The sequence below is a fragment of the Aristolochia californica genome, unplaced genomic scaffold (assembly GCF_029961685.1).
Source record: "Aristolochia californica isolate CCGP_79_NKW_82.1479 unplaced genomic scaffold, dmAriCali1.0.hap1 SCAF_9, whole genome shotgun sequence".
NCBI lineage: Eukaryota > Viridiplantae > Streptophyta > Magnoliopsida > Piperales > Aristolochiaceae > Aristolochia > Aristolochia californica.
Window position 1 is genome coordinate 5162297 of NW_027182290.1, and position 12506 is coordinate 5174802.

Below are 12506 nucleotides of genomic sequence, written 5' to 3' on the forward strand. Positions count from 1 at the left end.
CTTGACATTCTACATATTTCCTGTTCTGATTTACAGGAAAATTCCTCTTCAATGTTTTGTAGGTTGAGGCTCGGAAGAACGTAACAGTCATGGTAGATTGGTAGTTTCCCTTTTGGACTAAAAATCGCTCTCGTCTCTAAGTTGAGTCTTGTTGAATCATTGGAATATTAGTTGGATTAAAACACCACTTCCCTACATTGTTTCCTCATGAGAGTGTCCTTCTTGATTTAGGACTGAGGAAAATAAATACATCATCAATCATGTACACCCACAGTAGGGGAGAAAATACAAACAATAAAGACTGAGGAAAGAATCATAAGTGTGGCAAAGGAAGAGGTGAGTGAACAAGGTTCCTAGAGAATAGAGAATCAAACTCAGATATATACTTATTGTGGGGCACCTAATCATCTAGTTGAGGCATGTTGGAAATTACATGGAAAGCCAAAACAGGTTATGGCTAATCAAGCTTCCACCACCACTACAACTAAAACTAAAGGTATTGTTGAATCCTCAAAAAGTAAATAGGTATTAACTAATGAGGATTTCGAAATCCTTCAAAGACTTAAGGTTATGTTCCAGTCTAACAACACAACATCCACCTCCGCTACTACTGCAACTACTATCACATATATGTTTTATCTTATTTCTTCATCTTTATCTACTTGGATCATTGACTCTAGGGCCTCCGAACATTTGATTGGTAATATTGGTCTTTTGAATTTACTATCTCCTTATTCTAAAGAAAGGTTTGTGTCTACAACAAATGGATCTCAAACTAGGGTACAAGGCATGGGATCTACTTCTCCTAAACCTTCTTTTCACTTAAATGGTGTTCTTTTTGTTCCTCAATTTCCTCTAAGCTTACTATCTTTTAGTCAGACAACCAAAAAGTTTAATTGTTCCATAACTTAATATCCAACTCACTATGTTTTCCAAGATTTGTGGACCAAACAAGTGATTGGTAGAAGTCCTGAGCAAGGAAGTCTTTATTTCTTAAACAACCAACATTTGTTGTCGTAGCAAGTTCACAAGAAAAGGCTCTCCAATGACAATAATTGACTGGAACATCATTCATTACACTCCATACAATCATTATTTTCCTCTTTTAAGAATATTTTTGAATTACCATGTGAAGTATATCACCTGAGTAAACATCATAGAAGTATTTTTTCTCATTGCTCTGAAATTAAGGGTATTACTCCTTTCTCTTTAATTCATACTGATGTATGGGAAACAATGAATGTTTCAAATATTTCTCAATCTTAATATTTTATCATATTTTTTTATGACTATACTAGAGTGATATGATTATTTTTTTAATGAAATATAGTTTTAAAGTCTTACCTATTTATAAATCTTTTTGTATCATGGTCTCTACTCAATTCAATTCTAAAGTGAAAATTCTTCGTTCTAACAATGCGAAGGAGTACATGTCCATTGATTTTCAAAACTTCTATAATGAGAATTTGTATTGTTCATCAAATATCATGTGTTTATACTCCCCAATAAAATGAATTGGTAGAAATAAAAAATAGACTTGAAGTTGCTAGGGCCCTACTATAGATTATGAGTGTGCCTCATTTTACTCCCCACATGTTGTTCTCATTGCATGTTCCTCATTCACCTATTGCATTTCTCAATTGTTCACAACATGTCACCATACTCCATGTTTTTTTCCAATGACAGTGCTTTATCACTTAAGAAGACATTTGGATATTCTTGTTTTGTACATGATGTTAAGTTGTAGAACCTAATCAATGCCCTACGCTAAGTTGGTACACGAATCGATATATTGATTGTTGTTTCATTAAGGGTAGTTTGAAAATTTTACACTTGTAAAACGGATGCCCTAATTTTCTCTTGATAATAATTGGGGGGCGCCACTATTAGGGTTTTATCATTCATTTGAAAGAGCATCATTAGTTGCAACCGAAAGAGGTTAGAGACAAACATTTGTAAGTGTGTATGATTTCTCTTGTAAACTATTTCATCTTTATAGTGGATTATTGCAGCGGCGAAAGACAATACGTAGTCTCACCTTGAGGCAAACCTATATAAATTTTGATTGTTCTCGTGTTTGATTTTCCATTCTTTCACATTTATTATTATTGTTCTCGTTAGTTTGGAATTAGGGCATCTAATTCTTAACACATGACACATATCCCAGACAAACAATGTAGCCCATTGGGCCATTAAATGTATTTTTTGGATTATTCTCATACCCAAAAAGGATATGTGTGTTATAACCCTTCCTTGAAAACTTGTTTGTCTCCGTGGATGTTACTTTTCTTGAGAAACAATCTTATTATCCAACAAGTTGTGCACCACCTAAGTTCTTAGGTTTTCCCAAGCCTATGGTACCATTGGAAGATCTAAACAGTTCAAGCACGAAGGTTTTCCTAAGCCTATAGTGCCATTGGAAGATCTAAACAGTTCAAGCACAGACAATAACAATTCACAACCCCATGCTCAGTTAGCTAAACACCCTCCTATGGAGTCTACAGATCCTCTTGACGTCTGTTCTCCTCCCTCTTCTCCAATTGTACTTGGTCTTTCCCATGACACCTGACTTATTGTACTTAGATAAGAACCTCGGTCTTGTACTCAACCACTTACATATCACCCTATGTCTAAATTTTTTTATCCAACCATCAATTATGATCAAGTAGTTGTACATTTTTTACCTCTCTTTCTTCTACCCTTCTTACTAAGTCTTATCTAGAGGCCCTTTACCATCCAAGATGGAAATCAACAATGGAAGAAGAAATGATAGTCCTATATGAAATTCAAACACAACAATTGGTACCCTTCCCATTACATAAAAAACCAGTCGGATACAAGTAGTTGTTCACAATTAAACAGAACCTAGATGGAGCTATAGTAAGACTTAAAGCTAAGGTGGTGGCTAAAAAATATACACAACGTTATAGAATTGATTATGAGGAGACATTAGCCCCTATTACCAAATTGAATTTGATACGACTTCTTTTATCTCTTGTTATAAATTTTATGTGGTCCTTATACGAACTTGATGTAAAAAATACATTCCTTAATAGAGATATTAAAAAAATAATTTATATGGATGAACCACCTGAGTGTGTGATTGAAGGGGTTGGGTTAGGAGGTTTGAACCCTTCAATCCTCACGTTCTCCTCTCACACATAAGCTCCTCCTTTTCTTCTTCACTTCCCAAGTCTCTCTCTCTTTCTCTCTCGCTCATTCAGCTTTTGTTTCCAACCCTTATACTAAGGGGTATTTATGTAAACGTTCACCTTCTCCTCTCACACATGAGCTCCTCCTGTTCTTCTTTCTTTTCCCAACTCTCTTACTCAAAAACCTTCTAAATCCTAAGATTTGACAGAACATGACCTATCTAGTTGGTCTAGTCTGAACTTGAACTGGACTAGATAGTTTGGTCCGGTTCAATCATTTTCTTGTGAAGAAATTATAAAAAAAATTACAAGAAAAAGGATTCAAAGATATGACTAAGTACTTACATAGAAAAGGCAGTATCAATCAACCAAAGACTGGTTCATATCCAACTCCATTAAAATAATAAATATAAAGAAAATAAGAAGGTGACCCAATGGGATATGGTCCTACTGATGGTTGAATATGGTTTACCTAATTGGGCCAAAACTTTGATGGTCGGTTCAGTTTTATTAACATTGTATAGAGTCCTTGCTTTTATACCATGTTAAATTCTATGGTCTCATAGGTAAACACTTGTAAAGAAAAAGTAAGGTGCACACGAGAATGAAAGAAATAAGAAAAAGAAGAATAAAAAAAGAGAAAATTAATCCGAGAGGAAGAGAGAGTTGAAGATGAAAGCGCCTGAGAAGATTAGGGCAGAAATCACCCCTTTTTTCTCAAATCTAATATTTATAATAAAACTTTCTAAGTATATACGATAATAATGACCCTAACATGAGTTGAAAGAAAGGAACCGGAAAATGAAGTAAATTACATAAAGAGACCCGTGACATTACCTCTCTAGCAGTATATAAGTATTCTGAATTTCAGTTATTTGTGACAAAATATCAGGTGGCTGTAATACACCCTACAATTTCCATATATGTCTGAAAAATCCATCTTCATGAACAAAGTACGACATATGATCAATTCTCTCTTTACTAATATCACAAGCAAGGTACGACCTATGATCAATTCTCTAATTACCATAACTATCCATGTGATTCAATGAATAAATTGGGCATGAAGTTCTTCTTACCCCAAATATGACCCAAAGCCTTCCGACTAATAATACAAGATCCCATTAAATTTTTTAAAATTATGTAATTCTCACTACCCAACTTTATAGGAAACCCATTTGGCTCTAGTCCAACAAGATCAATGAACAAGAAGTCAACAAAAAAACTATATCTACCTTATAGTATTGAATGAATGATGAATTGAATCATGGCCAAAGTAGGGATGAGTGGATGGGTCAAAGATACTGAGTCCAAGGGAAAGAGATGGACTTGGATTTTCAACTCTGTTCCGGTTTAGGGGTCCGGGTTTAGAACCCGACTTAACCCTAGACCAGCCGGGCCAAAAACCTAGGTAAAAGATATTCCAGCTAAAGTTCAAAATTCTGATTTGGAACATATGAAGGATTACCGCTACCATATACTATCTTCAATCTATGCCATGACAAAAAAGAAGAGAAGCAAAAGAAGATACTTATGTTTAATAAACATCTAAGCGTGTTCTTCCTACTTGAGAATATTGAAGAGTGCTGTTTCTACTTGCTTCTCTTAACAGCTCGCCTTCCTTGTCCTTTCTTCGGTGGACCCTTGCCACGACGTTTCAGCATCTCCAGCTTTGACAGACGCCTGAAAATAACAGAATCGATAACTCAGTTTATTACACAATCAACTTTTCCATGTCTAAAATAAGGAATTTCACTAATGTTTGGAGGATGTAACCCTTGTCGATGCTTGAACACTTGAAGAACATTTCAAGCTTTTCCAATTTGCCTAAGGTAGCCACTCATTTTAGCCATTAGCACTTCACTTAATCCCTCGATGAAGCCATAATGCTACTTGGAGTAATATTCGTTATTTTTCTTTATGTTGATAGTTCCGAAGAACTGTTAAAAAGTAGAACTAAAATAAATCAATTTTTATTTTTTATAGAAATAGAACAACTTTTTTAATCAAAGCAAGCCTCTAAGTGACTGGCTTACTGTCTGCTTGAGGCAGATATGGCCTGAAAGTACGCAAACATCTAAACAGGCAACCAAATAAGTGCGCTGCACCTACTATTTGCAATTTTGATAGGAGATCAGTCTTTGACTTATATGCCTACCACATGTGAAAAAATTATTGTTCACTTAGAGACAATTTCCAAAATGGAAATAAATTGCTAGAGGAATCAATGTTAATTCCAGTTTCAGAGTAATCTTAACACTGTATCAAATAAGACTGTACAGTTAAAGTGTTAGATAATGTGTTTTAGGGGTATTTTGGTCATTTTACCTATGTAATATTTACTCCAAGTAGCCACATAGTATTTTAGGAAATAAGTCCCCTAGTATATCTTGTTTTCTAAACTTTCTTTAGTTTTAAACTTGATGTATCATGAACTCATGTAATGTGGGGCATTATTGATTTTTTGTTAATTAAGTGATATAAAGGGAGTTAGGGGTTGAGTTCTCCCCCTAACATGTGCATCCTCCTTGTTGCTCTTCTTCATTCCCTTCATTCTCTCTCTCTCTTCTTCTTTATTCTCTTTTCCTCTATTACTTCAATTTCATATTTTTCAACATAAAGCATTGAAAATATCCAAAATGTGAAATGACATCATAAATTGGGAAAGAAATTTGCTTTCAAAACTTTTTTTTTTTTTTTTTTAACGTTAACACATCGCTTTCAAAAATTTTAATGTTCATGATCTAAAACATGATGTGTTAGTTAAGCTCTTTAAGTATTTTCAAGATCTAAAATGGTAATGACAGTTGAATAGACTTGTAACTATCATAGTTCCATTGCTCAAGCAAGGCTAATTCAAACTACCAGACATGAAAATTCCACCAAAATAATGCCTCAGTGTGGAGAAAAGAAATTGTAGTTTCTTATGAAGCCATGTTTTGGTGTCCACAACTAACCTTCAATTTCTTAATGAAGCAATAGCTCTTAATGAAGCAATAGCCAAGTCAGCAACCAAAAAATTTATAAGTAACATATACTTCATCAATCAGTCTAAAGCTCACCCCACAACAAAATGGCCAAGTAACAGAAACTAAGACATAACACACACTCCTAATTGGAAGATTGTACAGGAATTTAAACAAATGCAAGAAATGCATGGATCTAAACCATGTCAGAAACACTAATATCACAAAAGAAATAAGATTGAAAAATCATACTCTTGCTCTTGACGTGCCATGACATGTGGGTCAGCCTTCTTGATGTCAAAGGGATACCAGGAAGCAACTTTATCACCAATGAGCTTTTTCCTGAGAATTTTGTGTGCAGAACGCTGGCCTGTAGGATTCAGCACATGCCCGAAGATTGCCGCACGAGCCTCCGTCACCCCTTTCACCGCCGCCGATGCCAAAAGGCTCTTCAAACTCATTTCTCCCTACACAGGAATACTATGGAGAAATTCAAAGTCTTTTCCTGAGGTATATTTTTATTAAAAACTACTGACAGAAGTTGTCTCAAGGATGGGAACCGGAATTAAAAATAATAAATAATAAGAAATATTAAGTTAGCGGGATCAAATTTAAAAACGAAAATAAATCTAGAAACCCAAATAAAGAAAGATACAGTTGGATGTTGCCTGCTATTACAATCTTATTATGGGGATTCTGAAGATATAGATCATCCCCAAAAAATTACTTTACAAGTAACAAATAGCCATAATATTATCATGCTGCCAACCATATTAGATTGTTTTTTCTCCATTTACGCCAGCCTGAACCTCCCATTATTAATGTTATTCTCCATGCCATACATCAGTCAACAAGACTTTACACCTCTAGCTGATTCAGGGGACACAACATTCATTCATCCCTCTTATACAGAAAAGAAACAATTAAAGGAGGCAATGTCAAAATGGAACTCAATAAAGTGGTGAAGTCGTCCTATATGATGAAAAAAATCCATCTACCTAATTTTTACATACTTTGTTAATAAGCATTGGAACATTGCAGATCTATGAATTCTGGTTGGGCATTGGAAGTTGAAACTGTCACTTCCATTTACGTGTTTTATTGCTCAAAGGTTGCTGGGGTGCTTGAGAAGGCTATTCCAATCGGCTATTACCAATATGTAGTTAAAGGTCAGGTTCGAAAAGTTTTTGCAAACTTCTGGGAAAGTTTGTCAGGCTTAACTTGGGTATGGACATCATTACCTTTCTTTTGTAAGAACAATTACTCCTCTTTTAAGTATGCATCTTAGATAAAGCAACATACTCCTACAAGCTTCTAAAGTTTTCAATTTCAGTTTATCTCAACTAACTTGTTAAAAAATGGTGTACAAGGCTGAAAGGTCATCAGGAGAAATGTTAAATTAATGGGTGAGTTTCAGCTAACTTTTGCAAACATAACTGTAAGAAAGCTAGTAAGCTCCTTATGGAACACCGATCGCAATACTTGAATGTTGTTATATTTGGACTGCAAAGCGGAATGCCTTAAGGGGATGTGAAACATTAGGCTTCTTCAAGAAAAGAAAACAAACAACAAGGCCATGCAAGAGTAACTTGCCAGCAAAATCGATATGCTTCCATAAGGTTATACAAGTGATTCTTTTTCTCTTCCAACTTTCATTTCGAAAATAGACTTTCATGCAGAGATAAGTGTTGTCATAGTGAGTTGGGCTCTCAATGTGAGAGGAAAAACCTTATCTGTCTTGATAAATGATAGAGATGTGGAACTTTACCTGATACCTACTGGAATAGTGTCAAAAGAACAAGATTGTGATTATGTTAGACATTGTAGAGATTAGAATAAGAGAGAGCCAATTAGTCATTAAAAGAGTTATCTAATTCATGAAACAGATGTCCTTAACATGCTTGAACAACTAAAGCATGTGCCTTTCCAACCTGCTTGTCAGCTGCAACATATCCCTACTCCTATGAGAAAATGAAATTACAAACCAAAGGGAAACGTCTCTCTCTCTCTCTCTCTCTCTCTCTTAGTCATTAAAAGAGTTATCTAATTCATGAAACAGATGTCCTTAACATGCTTGAACAACCAAAGTATGTGCCTTTCCAACCTGCTTCTCAGCTGCAACAGATCCCTACTCCTATGAGAAAATGAAATTACAAACCAAAGGGAAACCTCTCCTCTCTCGTTTTTGGTGGGGGGTAGGGGGGAGATCAAATTAATCTCTTTTCCTTATTATAATTTAAAAGTTCTTTTTGAACTAGAAAAATATATTATAAGAAGATTTTTATAGTGTTAATCAAAGAGTTACCAAAAAAAATATTTTTCCTAAGACAAAAGGCATGATGAATGGAGAGAATTTATATAGTCTTGACTTGTTTCTTAACTAAATTCCACGCAGATCAGTAAAGAAAGGAGCACATGTTTCCTTTCCAATAACAGCAATTATCCATCAGCCAGTGCCAAAATGCATTTATCTTTCAAATTCCGGTAACCAAAACATTGCAATAACAGAACCACAAACCAAAAATCACCGATTAAGAAATCCATCAGGGACAACGAGATCATTTAAAAGCGAGGAAATGGAAATGGTGAACATTGCAACCAACAAAGGAAGGAGATCATGGAGTCGAACTATTCCTGCGCCTCTCGGGAACACTAAACTTGTCATCAACGCTTCATCTGGACTGAATATACGAAAAAGTAGGAGAAAACCCAAGAAACAAAGCGTCAAAGAATGCTAAAACCTCAATAACTCTAGCACAAGAAAACATCTGTAAAGCACAATCACAGAAACAAAAATTAGTAACTAGAGGAAGAAGAGCCTGGCAACCAACCTAAACGAGCGCAGTCCGTTGTGCTGTTGTGCACGCCTCAAAAGCTGCTACCGGACATTGGTCCAAAACAAAGGGAAAATGAAAGGGATATGGAGTGAAAGAAAAGTATACTGAAAGGGAAGGAAAGAGAGGGCTGTTCTCCGCTCCTGAAGAAGTTAAAGAAGAGATCGAGTGGAGAAAGTCGTCTCTCGAAGGTGGAGGGCAGTTTAGCTTCGATAGGGCTGTCAAATTAGTGTCAAAAGGTAGGGTTTAATCTAAATGCCCGAAAACTGGTAAAGTATTTATATGTGACATTAGCTAATGGCCTCTTTGACGCCACACAAAAATAAATAAATAAGAGAGTTATTTTCTATTATTTGGTAGCAAAGAGAAAATACGAGAAAAAATCACTTTCTCTCACAAAATGATGGAATTTGGGGAGGAAAAAAATAGAAACTTTTGAGAAAATATTTATAATTAAAATTTTAAAATATTATTAATTTTTCTTTTCTTTTTTCATTTTTTACATATATCTAAACAAGATAAATTATATTTCTCTTCTATTTAATCTCAAATTTTCCATGGTTATTCAAACGAGAGAAAATAATTTTTTTTTTCTTTTCTAATTTTCCATGCCATTCAGGCCAATGTCTATAGAAGGTGCTTTCGAATGTCTTTGTTATCAGCTACCAAAGAAAAATATGTTAGAATTTTTTTGTCATTTTATATTCATGAGTAAGAAAGGTATTTTAGTTATCTTATATTATATGAAATACCAAGATTTTAGATGTGATTGTTTCTATCAAGATGACGATGTTTCAATAATATCATAACCTATGATAGAGAAGATTATCAATAAGACATGGATGAAGGATTACTTAAATTTTTTTTCTCTTTATGCTTCAAGTAATGTACACAACTAACCTTTGCTTTGAAACATTTGGCAAACTATTTTTCATGTCCCTGGTCCACTTTTGTTGTATTGTTAATCGCAATAATATTTTTGTGTTCACTCTTCATTTCAAATATTACAATAATAAATACACGTTTTGAAACTAAAACGTATGCACTAGCGCAAGGAAATCAATAAATTTTTTATAGGAAATATTCCTCGATGACATTTAGCACACCCAAAATCATTTTTGTATTTAGTTGGATTAAGCTCTAACTCTTTGTTGTCACTTAACTTGTGAGTGTAGCATCTAAAAAACAAAAAAATTATCCTCGACACACCTAGGATCTCAATCATAAATTTGAATGGTTCCACTGGAATCTCATTTAAACTTCATATAAGTACATTGAACAAAATGCCATAGCTTCATTCTCAATATATCCCTTCACAATTGATCTTCCAAGTTGAGCTTTATCATGTATTGTATTCTTCGATTTGTGATGAAACTTATTCAATATGTACATGTTGGGACAAATACCATCCAACTTATATGCACTCACTTCAATGATTATGAATCATTTTCACTTATATTTTATATGCTTAGGAGTGTTTGTCATCATAAAAGAGGCTGAGACTATTGGGCACAAATTCCCCTTTAAGATATCTTTGATGGATAACAAATGCTTGAGTTCCTAATGATGTACATTGAGAATGTCGTGTAGCCCATAAAATCCCCCAAAGGATATTTCTGGTAGTATACTTATTCAATCGGCACATGACTAATCAAATGCCCCATACAAAACAGGGAACCAACAATTTATACCACAAAACACATCATCTAAACTTCCTAGCAACACCGTTTGACCGAGCAAGAGAGCTCAACATAGTAAGCAAACATACCCCAATAAAGAAGAAGAAAAGAAATAACAAAAAGAGAGAGAGAAAGATAAAGAAAAAAGAAACTCATGGCCAACGAAAGTCGTCCAACCAAACATCATCCATCCAACCAAATAGACAAAAGGAAAGCCCTAGTGAAGGAAAAGATAAGAAAAGGAAAAGAAGATAGCAAAAGAATGGAAGCATATGAAAATCATCTAGAAAACTCGAATCAATCAAATGACCTATTCAAAAAAGGCAAGAAGTAGTTATGAAGGTCGAATACGATGACTTTGAGAGAAAATGTTCTATTGCATCTCATTCGGCATATCGACTGGACAACCAGGTGATCCACTAGAGCCAGAAATACTTATGTTGCAACTTGTTAGCATATTGACTAGACAACCAATGGAAGGACAAAAACTAAAAAAGCTTTTGTTACAACTCATTCAACATATCAAACAAACAACATGAAAAAATGAATAGAAGTAGAAACAAATATCAATTGGTTGATGCTAACTCGATTGACGACATTATTAGGGCTTAAGATGTTAAAAAGAACTTTTGTTATTCAATTTGGCCAAGATAGGTCTCCAAAAACTATAAACAACTTATCTATATGATTAACAACAAATAATGAGAATTTCAAGTATTTTCTCATAAAACTTAGTCATCCCGGTTTGCAAAAATACGAAAGATCCATTTCTAAGCCTAATGGTTCAAAATATGAACATTGAGAAATTATGTATTTAAGTTAATTTCGCCCCAATGTTACTACCTCTCGATTTATAAGGTTGCAGAGATGATTCCAAAGTCCTCTCTTATGTCAAAATAATATTGGTGATTGATTTGGATTTTGAAAAACGGATTCAAAAAGAGCTAATTAGTTATGAGCTTATATTTTTGTAGCATCTTTTAAGCTAGAATATGTGCACATATAGGTGAAATTATTTATTTAAGCATATTGAATTGTTAGGACTTTTGAAAAAGAGGTTATTGCATAATATTGAATATCTATGCATCATTGTCAAATCCAAGCACCATAGAGTCTATACTTTAAATATTTAAATGACCTTCGTCTAGGAAATTTGAACTTAAATATTACGATCCTTGACTAGTATGCTTTGAAATATTTAAATGGTCTTCGTCTAGCAAATCTGAACTTAAATATTCAAATCCCTGACTAGTATGCTTGCATATTAAAATCAATTTAAATTGAGTTACTTTATGAATTCCGCCATTTGAAAAACCAACCCATGTTTTTATTGAGCATTCGTAGATGGATCTTTTGAGCTACTATTTACGTTGAATAGGTACTTAAGATTGGTGTGCCTATTGTTGTGCTTAAATTGTGAAATTTACCTGTTGGAGAGGGATTTGTACTGAGATAAAGTGACTACAAGTAACTCTTGCTCATTTAGTTATGCCTTGGCAAGGAAGGACCATTCCTGGTCTCAATAAAATTGAGAGAAGTTATAGTAGGTGTGGAAAAAGGCTAGTAAATTTTTTTTGTTGTTGTTGTTATGAGTCATAAGTCCTTATGCAGGTAAGCCCTACTGAAAATCTCATTGTGAGTCTGGACTCTTTGTGCCTAGCGTGCTACTATTATAAATCCCAAGTATGAATCTAGCTTGGATTACCTAGTATGTTGCTGAAAAATCCTTATGTGGGTCTAATCCTTGGGTGGTAGCATTGCAAGTGCCTTAGAGGCAATTTAATGTAAGTGTCGCTTCAACCCTAATATAGTAGAAATGCAAGGCCCAAAACATCATAGGAGTAGACTAACAATCCAAAACAAGATTGTGAATGA

General features: G+C 34.4%; 1 protein-coding gene across 4 annotated transcripts; it reads right to left on the reverse strand.

Annotated features, from left to right (window-relative positions):
• Nucleotides 1-4365: 4365 nt before the first annotated feature.
• LOC137941685 (small ribosomal subunit protein mS33-like) lies at nt 4366-9184 on the reverse strand. Of its 4 annotated transcripts, XM_068787202.1 has the most exons (4): nt 8950-9184; nt 8718-8799; nt 6371-6585; nt 4366-4835 (listed from the first exon to the last, which is right to left on the reverse strand). In XM_068787202.1, exons 2-4 carry the CDS (start codon nt 8781-8783, stop codon nt 4745-4747), a joined length of 372 nt encoding a protein of 123 aa, XP_068643303.1. In that variant the 5' UTR covers nt 8784-8799; nt 8950-9184; the 3' UTR covers nt 4366-4744. The 4 variants fall into 4 exon arrangements, with proteins under 4 accessions (XP_068643303.1, XP_068643305.1, XP_068643304.1 ...); XM_068787204.1 differs by lacking the exon at nt 8718-8799; XM_068787203.1 differs by lacking the exon at nt 8718-8799 and having other exon boundaries at nt 6371-6598.
• Between the last annotated feature and the right edge of the window lie 3322 nt (nt 9185-12506).

What these genes read in the sequence shown, in the direction of transcription:
- LOC137941685 (XM_068787202.1), bottom strand. Translation starts at nt 8,783, where the DNA reads ATGACAAGTTTAGTGTTCCCGAGAGGCGCAGGAATAGTTCGACTCCAT. An exon ending in ATGATCTCCTTCCTTTGTTG is followed by an intron (nt 6,586 to 8,717) that starts GTTGCAATGTTC and finishes ATTCCTGTGTAG; the next exon opens with GGAGAAATGAGTTTGAAGAG. An exon ending in ATGGCACGTCAAGAGCAAGA is followed by an intron (nt 4,836 to 6,370) that starts GTATGATTTTTC and finishes TGTTATTTTCAG; the next exon opens with GCGTCTGTCAAAGCTGGAGA.